The following is a 16,708-nucleotide window of genomic DNA, read 5'->3' as shown; positions in this document are numbered from 1 at the left end:
CCTTGTAAATAACGAATAATGAATTTGATGGTGGCTCTAAGCAGATACTTAAGAACAGGCCAGCAGTGACTGAGTGACCCAAGTGACAGTCAATGTCACAGCCCTCCCCTGCTGGTTTACAACCTCCATTAACGATCAGAAGAGTTACCATAAACCAGTACTTTAAGTCTGTGTTTTCTCAAACGGGGTTCCAGGCAAGGAGACATGGGCTTGGCAGGCCTGGTAATCTGGTTCATTGCAGGAAAAGCCCTGGGAGTCAGGGGAGCTGGGCTGCAGACTCTGATTTGCAAAACCTGTTCTTCTACTTGCCCCTCTTCTCATCCAGCTTAACAGACTCCATAAGTAGTTCTCCAGGTGTTCGTTGCCCTTGGTAAGTGTACAGCAGGGTGAGAAGGGCATTCTAAAACACCCAGCTTTTCTTGGTCAGCTTATTTTGTTTAAACACACACAGCAGAACATTCCTTATGAAGGGAAAAAAAAGATTGCAATTTCCTTAACTCAAAAAGCTAATAATAATAATAATAATAATAACAACAACAATAATAATAGGAAACTGTTCCAAATCAAAGTCAGTAGAACAAAAGAGAAATACTCAGAGACTCAGAGGCTTGTAGAGTAAGACTGAACACATTAGTTACTCCACTCACAGTGTCAAGTTAAACCACTGTCCCCCTTCCCCACTTTGTACCCTTCACCCACCCCACCCCCCTCTTCAGCTCCGCCTCTTTGTGCAGCACTGTCCCCAGATGTGGGGACATACAAGTTCTCCTCAAAGCTTTCTGTCAGTTCAGTACTTCACTCCCGGAATAAATTCCTTGGCATCTGGGTTCAGGTTACTTTTGCTCTGAAAGAAGAACCAAGAGATCATAAATCCCACTTTCAAGGTTATTTTCTCCCTGCTTCCATTATTACCAGTACCTTCCTCTCAGCCTGAAAGACAGAAAAAAAATTCAGGCTGTTATTGTTGGGCTGCTCTCAATGGCTCCTGACATATTAAGCCTTGACCAACCTCATTTTCTCCTTCCTGCTTTACACTCCTGTTCACTTCATGATGCTTTCATTAGAGGCTTGGAAGTTCGACTCCAAAAATAATTTTTCAATTCACTGAGTACCTTAACTTGATGAAAATCAACATATCCCACCAAACCAGTTTGGTTACCACAATCCCTTTATTTTCCCCTCACTGTTGTCTCTTTGGTGATCTACTCTCTTGTGAAAGTCCAAAACCTGGGCAAACCACAGAGCACAGTCATGTGGAACATGAGTTCTGGGAGAACTCAGAGAATTCTGACTTTAAGTAAACACGAAAGGCAGGAAATTGGTTTATCCAGTCTTCTAATTTTAAGTGGGAAATGGCCTCTCAGGAGTTAAGTTCCGTCTAAAACGAACAGGCAGTTTTTATAACCTCATCATTCAAAACTATAAATACAGATTTGAGGAACAGTAAAGGGAAAGAACAACAAGAGCAAATGCTAATTTGAAGCCAAACCTCCTCTGTGTTCCAATTCTTACCCTTAATCCCAGTTCTACTTTGAAAAGCCCACTAGGGAAAGAAAGAGCTGGCGCTGCTGTGACAATCGAGTTTTCACAGCGCTTTACGTGGTGTAGCGCATCTTCAGCGCGCCCTCCTATGCGTGCCTGTGGGACGGGTGAAGAAACAGGGGCTCAGAGGCTCCAAGACGTGCCCATGGCTGTAGGGCCCCCAGGGAGGTCTGTAACTCCAAATCCCATATTCTTTTCACTATGTCTCACGTGTGACCGCATGTGGCTCTTACCAAAATATCTTCAGAATCGTGGTCGTCGCTGACTGACAGCCCATTTAACTGCTGCTGCAACTGTCCCATGGCCGGAGGCAGGTCTCGTGAAGGGATAAACCAGTCTTGGTCTTCTTCATCCAGCATCTCCTGGAAACAGCGGTCTAAGAAGTCTTGCTCCTGCAGCTCCTCCTCCACCTAGCAAGCAAGGGGGATGAGCTCAGACTTACCGTCCCAGTGGGACTTGCCCTTCCAATTTTTTGCCTCTTTCTCTCAGAGGTTCTTATTGTGCGATTAAGAATGATCTTGTATGAGGTCTACTAAGAATTAGGATGCTTCAAATGATTGGCCAGAGAAAATGTAAGTTCTAGTTTTTTTCAACCACATTCCATCAACAATAAGACTAAGGAAACAGTTGTTCAGAATAGCAGAGTGTCCAGGTCTTCGTACCTCTTCTAACATCTCTGATATGTGACAAAGATACTTTTCATTAGGATGGCACTTACAGAAAATCATTTTAAAGCTTGAGATTTTTTTCTCAACCTGGTTAAGAAGCAATTCTTCTTGAGTTTCCCATTTTATAAGTATGAAAAAGGTACAGAAATTACAGAACTAGACCACTACCTGGATAGTGGAGATTAAATCAAAACCAGGGGCGCCTGGGTGGCTCAGTCGGTTAAGCATCCGACTTCGGCTCAGGTCATGATCTCACAGTTCGTGGGTTCGTGGGTTCGAGCCCCGCATTGGGCTCTGTGCTGACAGCCAGCTCAGAGCCCGGAGGCTGTTTCAGATTCTGTGTCTCCCTCTCTCTCTGACCCTCCCCTGTTCACACTGTCTCTCTCTCTCAGAAATAAATAAAACATTAAAAAATTTTTTTAATAAAAAATAAATAAAACCAACTCCTAGTTTCTGGTCCACTTTTCTGGTAATAAGGCCCCTAAAGGAGAAAAATACTTTCAGAACCTTAGAAAGATATAGAGAACACTTTTTGGCAAACCAACAGAAAATGATGTCATCAATGTAGGTATCCTTTCAAAGCAAAGAAAAATATGAATATTTAAACAACTCTGTTTTCTTAAAGACTGCCTTAATTGAAAGCAACATATATCTAGGATATTTTACACCTTCTTTGCAGACACTGTTAACTCTTAGGAAAGAGTATGGTTCACTCTGCAGATTAAGTGTGATTTTAACCGGCCCTGGACTTCATATTTGGCTAGCCCTTTCCTGTGGGCTACGTGCTGACAGATTCACAGCTCACTACCACCACCACCAGAGGGAAAGTCAAGCAAAAATAATCACCCAAACTGGCTCATACAGTTATTCATGATTTCAAAAGTCACCAGTAGCACAAGATGTAAAAATAGTCTTCAGCATTACAATTAGCCACACTTTGATCTCAAGTAAATTAGATAGTTTGAAGTACTTACAGTAACAACAAGCACAACGTATTTCCAAGCCATAAGATTCAACATGACTGCTCAAGATTTGCGCTGCCTCTACACAGGAGCACCAGTGTGCGCCTCCCGATTAAATCTACCCTTACTCACCGGCGCAGCCCACAAAAGTGGTTACCTGGGTAGAGGGATGTGACGGGCAACATGGTCTATGTACTGTTCACACAAATCATGACACAGTGAGTTAACTGGGGTGGAAACTGCTGGCTGTCCCGATAAACTTGTTTTCTTCTTCCCAGAGCACCAGGCTTTTTAGTTTTAATCACGCGTCCCGTCTCCCATGCTGGCGATGGCCACGTTACTATTCATCACGTAATGTCCCCCACAAGGGGTGTGAACACTGTGGTAACACTTGGTTAAAAGGAGATCCCTTCCTTGGCCTTTCGCTCTCCCCCTTTCCCGGGGGCTAGACTTTCAGTTTTCCTTCAGTTAGTCCACTGATAAATGCCCTGGGTATGCCAGAGCAACACGGCGGTCACAGAATCACTGTTACCTGGAATGCCTACCTTGGGCTATCAGCATCACAGAGATACAGGACAACGGATTACTGCTGAATCTTTATTCAAACAGTCTAGCCTTTCCCCATCTAACACACTTCTCGATCTCAGAGACACATTCTGCCAGTCCCTGAGTTCCCATGGGGACAGGGGGGCATATCAGGCTGGCCTGTCTGCACAGCTGCTGTTTCCCTGAAGTCTATAGCAGATCACCATGGCATGAGAGCCTCTTGTAATCAACGTAACAGAAAAGAATCAGTATCTCCCTCTGAAGTACTGTGGCTCTAGTGTCTTACCAACTGAAGAGGCTTCTTGGTCAGCCCAAACCAGGCCTCCATGCATTTTTAAATTATTCTAAAGCGACAAATCCATTTCTTTTCTTACAGACTGATGTTAAAGTTGTTGAGTTTCATGCATCATTAGCCTTCCACTTCTTTCTTTACCTGTCTGTTGAAATCTTCTTCATTCTCCATCCACATGTACTCTGCAAATGGGTTTTCCTTCTCATCGTGCCCATTTAATCCTTGGTCCTCTTTGGATTTTACACTAGGTGATGTATTGGCTACACTGGATCCATTCATTATGATAGAACCTAAACAGGAGCAAAAGAAAGGATAGAATGATACAAGGATCAAGGAAATGAAAACCTACAACATCCAGATTCTTCCAGAACGTTCTGAAGTTCTAAGTCAAAGTTACTAACTATAGATAACAGAAACTATTAAATTAGTGTTTAACTGTTAAAATTAACCATATTCTGTAGTTATCAACTATACAGATGTAGAATTCTTTTTCTTTCTTTTTTTTTTTTTTANATTGGGTGGCTCAGTTGGTTAAGCATCCAACTCTTGATTTTGGCTCAGGTCATGATCTCACGGTCATGAGACTAAGCCCTGCATCAGGCTCTGCACCGAGTGTAGAGCCTGCTTGGGACTCTCTCCCTCCCTCTGCTCCCCCCTTCTCTCTCTCTCTTTCTCTCTCTCATATAAATAAACATTTAAAAAATAAAGTTCAAAGAAAAAATGTCTAGGCTTAGTTAGCCTTTCTAGGCATGTCGGGGAGGAGGAATCTTTTCAAGCCAACTTTCTGCAAGTTCTAGACCTAATTAAGGTCACATAGCTTCGTTAATGTTTAAGTAAGTAGAGAAAATGCATTTAAAAATTCTTTTTAAGATGCTGGCGAGGATGNTAAAAAAAAAAAATTCTTTTTATTTTAAGTAGACCACATGCCCAACATGGGGCTCGAATTCACAACCCTGAGATCAAGAGTTACATGCTCTATCAACTGAGCCATCCAGATGCCTCAAGAAAATGCATTCTTAATAAACATTGTAAGCAACTGCCCCTTATTCTGAACTTCAAGCTGTTTTTCTATTAAACATACTTCAAAAGGTAACACATGTTCACTGGATTGATACACAGAAAGGAGAAAATTAAGGTTACCAGTTGTTCAACTATCCAGAGTTAAGGACTATTAACAACGTAGTGCATATAACCTTTCTGACATCCCCTATGTGTATGCAGACACATGTACCACACGCTTTCCCCAATCATCCATTCTTAGAGTACCAGCATGATGCTCTATCATTTGCCTTTTCTCCTTTCTGTATTAATATCACCATACTGTCTTTTGGGGTATTTACAATGTTTCGATGTTATAAAGGTTACTGGTGTTCCTCTTTTTCAATGCCTTCCTTAAGATAACTCCTAGAAACTGAAATGCTATATTGGAAACTTTTTTTTTAAACATTTATTTATTTTTGAGAGAGAGGGAGTGCGCGCGCGAGAGCATGAGTGTGTGAGCAGGGGAGGGGCAGAGAAACAGGGAGACACAGAATCTGAAGCAGGCTCCAGGCTCTGAGCTGTCAGCACAGAGCCCAATGTGGGGCTGGAACTCACAGACTGTGAGATCATGACCTGAGCCACAGGAAGCTTATCCAATTGAGCCATCCAGGTGCCCCTGGAAACTATGTTTTATTAAGGCCCTCAATTTATTGCCACACTGCCATAAGAATTTAAATTCCCACCAGTAGTATGTAAGTGCCTATTCTTCTCCATTCGTGCATATTATTATTTTTTATATGTTTATTTATTTGAGAGAGACAGAGCATGAGCAAAGGCTGGAGAGAGGTGAGAATCCCCAGCAGGCTTTGACCTGTTAGCGCGGAGCCTGATGTAAGGCTCAACCCCACGAAATGTGAGATCATGACCTGAGCTGAAATCAAGAGTTGGACGCTTAGCCGACTGAGCCACCCCAGTATGCCAGGTATTATTATTTTTAAAATCATTGCCAGTCTCATAAGAGAAAACTTTTGTCATTTATTGTTTATGTTTACATTTCTTTGATTTTTGCTGAGGTTGAATATTTTGAGATATACTTACTAGCCATTTTTATTTCTTATTTTGTCAATTTTCTGTTAAAGTATTTTGACCATTTTTCTATCAGGATATGTATCTTTCCTTTATCTGTTGTAAGAACTTTTATTACATTTGTCAATATTTTTATTTTTCATAAAAGAATTTATAAATTAAAACTACTATATTAGTTTTACTTGGGGTGCCTGGGTGGCTTAGTCGGTTAAGCGTCCGACTTTCGCTTAGGTCATGATCTCGCGGTTCGTGGGTTCGAGCCCCGCGTCGGGCTTTATGCTGACTGCCAGCTCAGAGCCTGGAGCCTTTTTCAGTCTGTGACTCCCTCTCTCTCTGACCCTCCCCTGCTCACACTGTCTCTCTCTCTCTCTCCTAGAAATAAATAAAACATAAAAAAAATTTTTTTTTAATTAGTTTTACTTAAATTTTTTTGTGGTAATTTTTGCTGGCCTTAGTTTTTGTCTACATCTTGTATGTCTGCCTGTCTATGCCTTTTTAAAGTAAATACATATCGTTTTTAGTTGCTTATATTTGGCTTCCAAATCCACACTGATGTGTTTGCTGTCATCTGGAATGTGTCTTTTTCCTGTTCTTTATTTAAATGTTAACCATTCTTCCAAAAGCACTGCAGTCTTTACTCCCTGCTTGCTCTAAGCTCCTGCACCTAGAGTGTTAATACTACTTAACAGTATTGTTTCATATACATAATTTTCCTCTTTCTAATTAGATTCTTTTTAAGTTTTCTCTAATAACTTTTTTCCTCATTCATTTCCATCTTGGCAAAATTCATGAAAAAAGTCTTTCTCTACTTCTGCATACACTAAAAAATTATTGCTTACTCCCCATTAAAGTTCTTGCAACTTTCTAAGCTGTTACAAACATTAGAAAATGTAATCTTCTTAAAAGACAAGATAGGATTGTGAAGAGTAAGAAGAGATAAAAAATCAACTCACTGATATTTCAAAAAGAATTTCATTTATCACAGAACCCATTTAATTCAATGCTGGTTTAAAAAGATTTTTTTAGTTTATTTATTTGAGAGACAGAGAGACAGAGCACAAGCAGGGGAGGGGCACAGGGCGAGGGAGACAGAATCGGAAGCAGGCTCTAGGCTCTGAGCTGTCTGCACAGAGCTTGACAGTGCTCGAACTCATAACCATGAGATGCTGACCTGAGCTGAAGTCGGATGCCACCCAAACGCCCCACTGTTGGTTTAAATAGGGTGCCTCGTATGAAATACATAGGTTTAACATATTTTAAATAAAGACAAAAGAAATCAATGATTATTCCAAACACTGCTCTATAATAAAAATTCTTTTTTTTTTTTTTTTTTATTTCTAGGAGAGAGAGACAGCGTGAGCAGGGGAGGGTCAGAGAGAGAGGGAGTCACAGACTGAAACAGGCTCCAGGCTCTGAGCTGGCAGTCAGCACAGAGCCCGACGCGGGGCTCGAACCCACGAACCGCGAGATCATGACCTAAGCGAAAGTCAGACGCTTAACCGACTAAGCCACCCAGGCGCCCCTATAATAAAAATTCTATAAGCCCAATGAAGGAAGGAAACCAGTTCTTTATTTTGACCACTACCATTTGCAGCATAACAATGGCAGAGGCAAGTCTGCTCTAAATGCCAGGGCAACTGCATAAGTAAGTAGGGTATTCCTAAGCACAGAGACTCTTAAAGAACCTGACTCTTACTGGGTAGCAGGTTAAATAGTATTATATTTCCAATGGCTCATTTCGCAGTGAGTTACAAGCAGCACAGCGATTTCTCCCTGTCAGTATGGAAATCACTCAGACAGAACCAGTATTCAGCTTTCTAAAATATCTGCCTTTCCCTAAAAAAATAAATCTAAGTGCACATGACCATAAGGAAAAAGAGAAGGCAGAGATATAAAGAATAGAATAACCCATCTGACTCAAGAGCATGGTGGAATGCAGAGAGCAAACCGTAGGATGCTCTCGCTCATAAAAAAGGGAATGGAAACATACCATAATTGCAACAGGGGGATGTCACTCAATTTAATGCAAATACTTTTTTTTTAATTTAATGCAAATACTTAACAGAAGCTGAAAACACAGAGATATGGGACTGTTAATACTAGGAAAGTGGTTCTCAGTAGGCCATATACAATGTTGATTTGTATTTTATACCATTCTACCTGTGTTTTCCACACAATTGGAGAATTTAGCTTTCTCTAAATAGAAGCAATACAACAACTTAATTTGTTTAATGTTTAAAAATTTATTAAGTCCTTTTTATCTATACTGTGACTTCAGGTAATCTGTCCAACTTCACTCTAAAAAAAAAAAAAAACATCTAAATAGTGCTATATGTAAGACCAAAGAAGGTACCAGATTCAAGGGTTAAGCAACCTGAGTTGCTGGCTTAGCTCAAGAACACTGGTTTGTGGGCCTACTGGGTGACAGTGCCCTGGTGCCTAATGTGCCCCTAGACTTCAGTAGTAGGGTGGGAATGGGGGAGCTTCTGCTGGACACTGGTAAATCCTAGGTAAGGATTTGGGGATACCTTTCAAGTTGGGGAAGCCACCAGGTGAGATAGGACCATTGCCCATAACTTCCCTGATTTTCCTGCTTCTAGAGTTGCATGTAATATTCTCTTTCTGTTCCCAGCTCCTCTCTAGCTCACTATCCACTATGCTTGCCCTCTAAGTGCATAGTGTTTCTCTAACCATCCTATTTTGACCTTTTATATTCATTATTTCACTTTGATCCTCACCCACATCAAGGCATATCATGTGACATCCTAGTGTAGTGGGAACAAAGGAAATACCTCCAAAACTTCCAGAACTGGGGGAAATGCTTGGCTATATAAGTAGGATCACAAATAGAATGGCTGCCATGTTGTCAGCTATGTTATGGAGAGGCCCATGTGACAAGGAATTGAATCCTGTTAACAACCATGTGAGTGAGCTTAGTTCATCTTCCCCTAGTTAAGCCTTCAGATGAGACAGCCATCCTACATGACTACTTGATTGTAACTTCATGAGACACTTGGAATTAGAGGTCCACCCAACTAAGCTGCTCCCAGATTCTTGACCGCAGAAACTGTGAGATAATAAATGCTTGTTGTTTTAATCTGTTAAGCTTTGTGGCAAGTTATCACATGTCAATAGATAATGTAGGTATTCGATAAACAATGACAACTAGCTCCACCATACAAACCCTCAGTTGCCACATCGTTCCTCTTATCTATCCAGTGGACAAATGTGCAGTTTGAAGTAGGTCAGTGTGTGAGAAATTCTTCAAGAATTAGACCTCAATAGTAGATAAAAGAGTTTATATCTGGCCTGGATCTACATTGCACTATGAAATCTGAGAATTATTTGAAATTTATTCCCCCTCCACCTCAGTTTCCCTCTTAAAAACATGGCAAACATGCTGAAAATGGAATTTAAGAGCTGTCATTTAGGCTGAAGATGGGAAAGCACAGAGCACCATACAGAGTCAAAACAGGGGCGCTAAGGCCTGCTAAGCATTGATTTATTAGCACTGTGCCATGGTCAAAGGCTCATGTCTAAACTATCTGGCTTCAAACAGGGGCCTCAGGTCCCAGCCATAAAGAACTTCAGGACTTTTAATGTACATAGGACATTTCTACAACACATGCTCCATCACTTCAACATTTTGAACACTCACAACTTTCAGATCCAACGTGCTCATACCAAATACTAGCTAATCTTTGAACCTGAGGTTTTTCAGAGACTATAAACCCGTATTGTGCCCATGATAACAGCTTGACTAGGAAGAATTCTTGTGACTTTTGACTGAATTATCTAGAAAAATACAGCAGTTGCTATAAAAACTAGTCTCTATTATTCTGTTTCCTAGAGTTTTGTGAACTTCTTTCCGTCTGGTTAATACTATTTTTTAAATTAAATATTGTGGCTATTAGTTTAAATTTTTATTTTACTTCAAATATGTGGCACTAGATAAAAGCTTTGGCCCACTCACAGTTACGTCTTAGCAACTCAGGTCATTAGATGCACTCACTCATTAGTTTTTGAGTGCCTATTTACCCTAGACACTGTGCTGTGACAGGGTATACAGTTTTTGCCCTGGTGATATTTACAATATGATAGGAGACAGGCAAGCAAATAATTAAGAATAATTATGATCCATGTTATAAAAGGTGAAGTAAAAGGGAATATCAGAAAACAACAGGGGGGTCTAATCAAGTCTAGGAGTGGGGGTGGTTAGGAAAAGTTTCCCTGAGCAAGCAACACTTTAATATCTGAAGAATATAAGTTAGCTAGTAAAAGGGAGAAAAGGTAATAGGGAGAAAGGGTAATAGTAAGTAAGTAAAAGTAATAGCGAGAAAGGCTCTTTGGGCCAAAGGTAAGAGCCCCAAGATGGGCCATTTTGGCATAAAGATTATTTTGAGATAAAAGTAGCTAAAACCCGCCAGATTCAGGAAAAGCTCTTTAACTCCCCCTCAAGTGCCTAATTTTACATTGGAAAAGAGAGCCGGTACCAGGAAGAGAGTTCCTAACAAAGACTGCTCTCTCCCTAAGAAATTTATCTGCATAACAGGGCAACCTTTGTTTTCCAAACAATTCCTCTCACTTTCCTGCTAAAGGTCTTCCTCCCCTTCGCATCCTCAGACGCCTACCCAACTCCTTAACTCAGAATGTCATATAAGCTTCAAGTCACCTGTCTTTGAAATTTCAGTCTGTGTGGATTCCCATACACATGAAACTAAATTTGATTTCTCCTGTTAATCTGTCTCACATGAATTTATTTCTTAGTCCAGCTTGGACCAAGGAAAATCTCTTCCTTCCCAATGAGGGAAACACATGTGCAAAGACTCAGAAGCAGGAAGGAACTCTCAGGAACGACAGTAGGGATGCATACATTTAGAGAGTCAAAGAAGAACCAGTGGGAGAATGGCAAGGAAGAGAGATGAAGTTGCAGAGACAGATGGGGTCAGATCATGCAGGATATTAGAGGCTACATGAAAGATTTAAATGTTTATCCTAAAAGCAATGAAAGCCTTCAAAAAGGGTTCCCAGCAGCATAGCATTCAATTTATATTTTGAAATCACTCAGGCTGCCATATGGAAAGTGGATGGGAGAGACAGAGTGGATAATAGGAGACCAGTGAGGCAGCTAATGCACAACTCCAGATGGAAAAATGGTGGCTGCTCAAGACTAAGATAATGGCAGTAAGAAGAAAGTAGGCAGATTCCGAAACTATTTTAGGTTGTTTTGGTGATGGATGTGGGGAAATAGAGTGAAGTCAATATCAGGGACAACTTTGGCGCAAGCAACTGGGTGGATGGTAATGTCATTCACTGAACTAAGTAATTCTGTGGGAAGTGCAAACTTTCCTTGGGTGGTGATGAGGAGTGGGGGTAAATGGGGTGACGAGTTCTATTTTAGACACATTAAGTTTGTAATGCCTCTGAAACAGTCAAATGACTATGTTAAGTATGTTATCTATATGCATCAAGAATAGGAAAGGTCTGACAAAATAAAGAAATCTGTAGTGGTCATTTATATAAATGGTAATAGGAGTCACGGGACTAGAAGATATTACCTAGAGAGAGAGGGTGCAGTGAGATTAGAAGAAGATCCAAGACCCAACCTGATGCATATGAACATTTTTAAAAGTCAGGTAGAGGAGGAGGAAAATACAGAAAAGGAAACGGAGAAGCAGCCATAGAGTTTAGAAGGAAAGCAGAAGAGTGTGGCATCACACAAATCAAGGGAAGACAGAACTCTGTATAGTGAATTGAATGGTGGCCCACAAAAAAGATATGTCTACACCCTAAACCCTAGAACCTACGAGGCTACCTTATTTGGAATAAGGGTCTTGGCAGGTGTGACTAAATCAAAAACAATGAGATAAGGGGAGCCTGGGTGGCTCAATTGGTTGAGCATCCGGCTTCGGTCTCAGGTCATGATCTCACGGTTTGTGAGTTTGAGCCCTGCATCGGGCTCTGTGCTGACAGCTTGGAGCCTGGAGCCTGCTTCAGATTCTATGTCTCCCCCTCTCTCTGCCCCTCCCATGGTCATGCCCTGTCTCTCTCTGTCTCTCAATGATAAACGTTACAAAATTTTTTTTAATTTAAAAAAATCTTTTAAAAAACCCCCAAAATACGGAGAGAAGTAGATCGTCTTGGATTATCCGAGTAGGTTCTAAATCCAATGACAAGTGTCCTTATAAGGAAAAGAAGAGAAGAGAAGGAGGCAATGTGACCATGGAAGCAGAGACTGGAATGATGTGCCACAAGTCAAGAAATGCCTACAGCCACCAGAAGCTGAAGAGGCAAAGAACAGATTCTCCCTCTCTGAAAGCCTCCAGAGGGAGTGCTGTTTGGATGACATCTTGAGTTTTTACTTCTGGCCTTCAGGACTCCAAGAGAATAAATTTATGTTGGTTTAAGCTACCAGTCTGTGGTAATTTGTTACAGTAGTCATAGGAAACTAATAAATCCAGTAAGGTGGGTGTGTTGAAGCCTGCTCAAAGTTCAAGAGGAAGGCTGATGAGTATCCATAGAATTTAGGACCATGGAGGTCCCTGATGACCTTATTGAGAGCAGTTTGCATGAACAGAAACTAGGAGGAAAGTCAAATGGAGGGGTGTGAGTTGCAGGTGACAAGAAGTATAAGATAACTCCTTTAAGGAGTCTAGCTGCCAAGGAAAGGGGCAGGAACGGACAGAAACTAGAGATGTGAGAGGTCCCTGGAAACTTTTTAATGACTTCAGAGTCTAGAGCTTATTTAAGTGTTCACAGAAATGGTCTAATGCAGAAGAAGAGTCTACAAAACAGGAGAAAGAAGGAACGACTGATAGTGTAGGAGATGGGAAGACAGGAAGGGATACTTTGAATAGCTAATACATTCCCTAATTCAAAATCTAAATGCCAGGGATTCTTAATTAGTAACAGATAGCTGCATGATGAACATATAGTCAGGACTGAGGGAAAAAGAGCATCAGGAGAGAGATTTTATCCATCACAAGGCCACATGAAACATCCTTACTCCATGGCAAGATATTTTACTTTCCTGGTGGCAGGGATGCTTATGTACTTGTTGGGGAGGAAAAAAAATGTCTCTACTTTTCAAGATTCTTCTAGCTAGTCTAAGAATCAAATTGACATGAGACAGATCTGCAGGAGAAAATCGAAAGTTTTACATGTATACCTCTTGTAGTTTAACAAGTGTACCTCTTGTAGACATGGGAAAGACCCAGGAAAACTCAGTAACTCACTGAAATGGCTAAAGCTGTCACCTTAAATACCACCTCCAGCTATAGACAAAAGAAAATGTTGGGGATGGAACGTCAGTTATGGAAAGTTACAAGAAAAGCACAGGTAAGGTTGTTACACAGATTGAAGTCTGCCTTAAGATTTAAGTCCATGCTTTCTCAACTGGTAAGTTTCTAGAGTTTTAGAGTCCTTCCTCCTCTGGTTACTGAGGAAGAAACTCTTACAAATGGAGGTTTTCCTTATACAAGTAAATGTCTCTACTCAGTTTTTAGAGCTTCTTTTGGTTCTGCAGTTTCTTAATAAACAGTTTGAAATAATCAATATTCCATACAGGCATACCTTGGGGTGGAAAATTTGCTCCCCTATACCCCCCAAATTAAGTCTCCCTGCCTGGACAGTTGATGGATAAACCTACCAAACTCCAAATTGGTGCCTTCTAAATGTTTTGCAGGTCGTGTGTGTGTGTGTGTGTGTGTGTGTGTGTGTGTGTTTTATTTTAAATCTACATAAGCAATAAAAGAAATATTTCATAAAGCCTTTTGAGTTCACGTAGAACAGATTTTTGTATTCCATGTTATATTTTACACTAAAATAATTTGTTGCCTTGTTCTACAAAGTCTTCTTTTTAAATGCTTATGAGAGAGAGAGTGAGAGAGCGAGAGACAGCATGCATGAGTGGGTAAGGGGCAGAGAGAAAGGGGGACAGAGGATCCGAGGCAGGCTCTGTGCTGACTGTGAGATCATGACCTGAGACTGAATCACTGAGGAGCCCCTTCTTTTAATGAGTAAGTAAACCCATCGTTTTTTCTCTATCATTTGGTAGAAGATAAAGATGGAAAGAAGGCAGGAAGAGGAGTTCAGCTTTTTTGGGGAGTGAGGTGGGAAAAACATGTAGAATATGTACATGGAGATTAAAAAACAGGTTCCAAGTCAACCTCTAATTAGAATGATCTTGTCCCGTCTATTTCCATTTCATTTGTTCTTGGAGAAGCTACATAGACTTTAACAAAAAATAAATAAGTAATCACCTTGCTAAGCTTCCCTATACTGACCTCAATACACAAAGGCTCCATTAGTTATTTTTCCTTTGACGCAAAAAAAGGGCTTACAAATAGAGTGTCAATGTGCTTGTTAAGCACATAGAAAACTGAATTTACCTGCAATTAGAAGCTGCTTAGATGCTTTCAAAAACTTATTAGCATACTCAAATAGGATTAAGAATGCAATTAGCAAGTGTCCAGAAGGCAATATATTCTTTTTTTTTTTTTAATGTTTTATTTATTTCCAGGAGAGAGAGAGAGACAGCGTGAGCAGGGGAGGGTAAGAGAGAGAGGGAGTGACAGACTCTGAAACAGGCTCCAGGCTCCGAACTGGGAGTCAGCACAGAGCCCGACGCGGGGCTCGAACCCACGAACCGCGAGATCATGACCTAAGCGAAAGTCGGACGCCTAACCGACTAAGCCACCCAGGCACCCCATAGAAGGCATATTCTTAATCAGTAGTTCTCAATCTCAATCTCTAGACTACATAGAATCATTGGGAAGCTTTTCCACATCATACCTTTTAGACATTATAATTTGTTAGGCCCCAACACCCAACATTTGTATCTTTGCTTGTCAACTGCATTGGTGATTCCGAGTATAGAAAGACTAAAGACTAAGAACAATTCCTCCAATAAAGTGGCAAATTCTATGTGGAATAATCCAAATCCCAATTACTCTAATTCCCACATCAGCAGTTCCCAAATTGGTGAATGCTCTTTGCAAAAACAAACAAACATACCAAAAACACCGCCAAGTAAATTCTTTGCTCTGAGAAATCCTATTTAACTTTACTACCAAGCATTTAATTAAATAATTGCCTTTATTATTAACTTATTGCAATTTTAATCTAACACCTATTAACAACCCACAAATTTTTTGATACAATACCTCAAGTATACCTGTGATATTATCCTATCGGAAATGTATAGAACAGACATAAAATGCACTCCATAAAGCATTTAAAGTCACTTCTAAGGTAGATGTCAACAGACTTGCCTACAGTCAGTGGTGTGTTCTCTGAACCCCACTGGTCTGCCCTCAAGTTCCACATCCCCAGGTAAAGGCCATCAACTGTCTTCCCAGAATACCATCAAACGGTGGTCATTACAGAGACCCCTGACTTCTCCATATCCAGCCAGCTCCAGATGGATATATGCTATTATAAAGGCCTCTAAATGTCTTAGACTAATCTGATGACACTTTAACTTGTCTTTTAAATGCACGGTAATATCAAAAGACCACTATAGAAACCTGAATACGATCTGTGCATAGTAGTATCAGAAATGTCACTATAGAAACCTGAATATAATCTCTGCCTAAAGTCTCTCCTATCTCCACCCCCATTTTACATTTGATTATACCTATATTCAAGAGAGCATTATTTATTTGTTTGGGGAACAGTCTATTTATAACCTTAGATGTTTTTGAGGGCAAGAATCAAGTCTTTACAGCTTCTAGCTTGCCTCTGTGTGCTCACCAGGTCCTCAATAAATAATTTATTGCCTAAGTGCCATTTTCAGAATGCTGTATTCCAAATCTCATTTCCTAGGAAGGAAACCCATGCCCTTAGGGGCTATGATTTGTGGTTGAGCATTCTTCATTGAGTATTAACAGATATTCCCCACAGCCAGTGACAGCATAACTCAGGAATCTGTTTTTGACAGGTTAAATTACTCTTGAGGGGGAAAAAAATCCCTACTTCTATTCTAGGAAATATTTTTATATGCTCTTATTTACTATTTTAGCATTAATAACACCAGGTGGCTATAACAGCCTTCTCATGAGCTGTAGGCTAGGCATAAAAGCTTGCCACTGTGCAACTATCTAAACTGGAAGAAATTCATACCATGTATTCTCAACAAATATCACCAAAAGGGACCCCCTGCTCATTTTATCTGATATATTTTTGGAAAAAAGGACTGTCTACCACAACAAAGTAAGAAGAAAGGAGCTAACCACTCTAAATACATATATAATGAGGTTGAGAAATCTGTATTCACTATAAGTCTTTTCAGGAAGGTACCATTTTGGGTAGAAAAAGTCCTTGAAAACAGATTTGGGGTAGAAGGACAGTTCTTGAAGCCTGCTTCAGATTCATGTCTCCCTCTCTCTCTCTCTGCCCCTCCCCGACTCACACTCTGTCTCTATCTCTGACTCAAAAATAAATAAACATTAAAAAAAAAAAAAGCTTAGGAGCTGATGGATTTTTTGGCATGGAAACCACTGAAGAGGCAGAATTTGATTCTATATTGTAAAGGCAGAGTAGAAGTCAGTCGTGAATTGGGAAAGTACTTGAACAAGTTTTCCCAGACCTCTAATGGAATAAAAGGGCGCCACTGGACAATCAAGTTTTCA

The 16,708-nt window shown here is 40.5% G+C and overlaps 1 protein-coding gene across 1 annotated transcript in view; it reads right to left on the bottom strand.

The window, feature by feature from the left end:
• Window positions 1-711: 711 nt before the first annotated feature.
• The window catches only part of PAIP2B (poly(A) binding protein interacting protein 2B), a 29,094-nt gene continuing 13,097 nt past the window's right edge, over window positions 712-16,708 (bottom strand). The window contains exons 2-4 of the mRNA XM_077766318.1: window positions 4,152-4,300; window positions 1,776-1,952; window positions 712-844 (exon numbers count right to left, since the gene is read on the bottom strand). Coding sequence (XP_077622444.1) covers window positions 788-844; window positions 1,776-1,952; window positions 4,152-4,289 — 372 coding nt within the window. The 5' untranslated portion in view covers window positions 4,290-4,300 and the 3' untranslated portion in view covers window positions 712-787. The remainder of the gene's footprint in view (window positions 845-1,775; window positions 1,953-4,151; window positions 4,301-16,708) is intronic.

This window comes from Crocuta crocuta, unplaced genomic scaffold, assembly GCF_008692635.1.
Source record: "Crocuta crocuta isolate KB4526 unplaced genomic scaffold, BGI_CrCroc_1.0 scaffold113, whole genome shotgun sequence".
NCBI lineage: Eukaryota > Metazoa > Chordata > Mammalia > Carnivora > Hyaenidae > Crocuta > Crocuta crocuta.
This window is presented reverse-complemented; position numbering and strand designations above follow the sequence as displayed.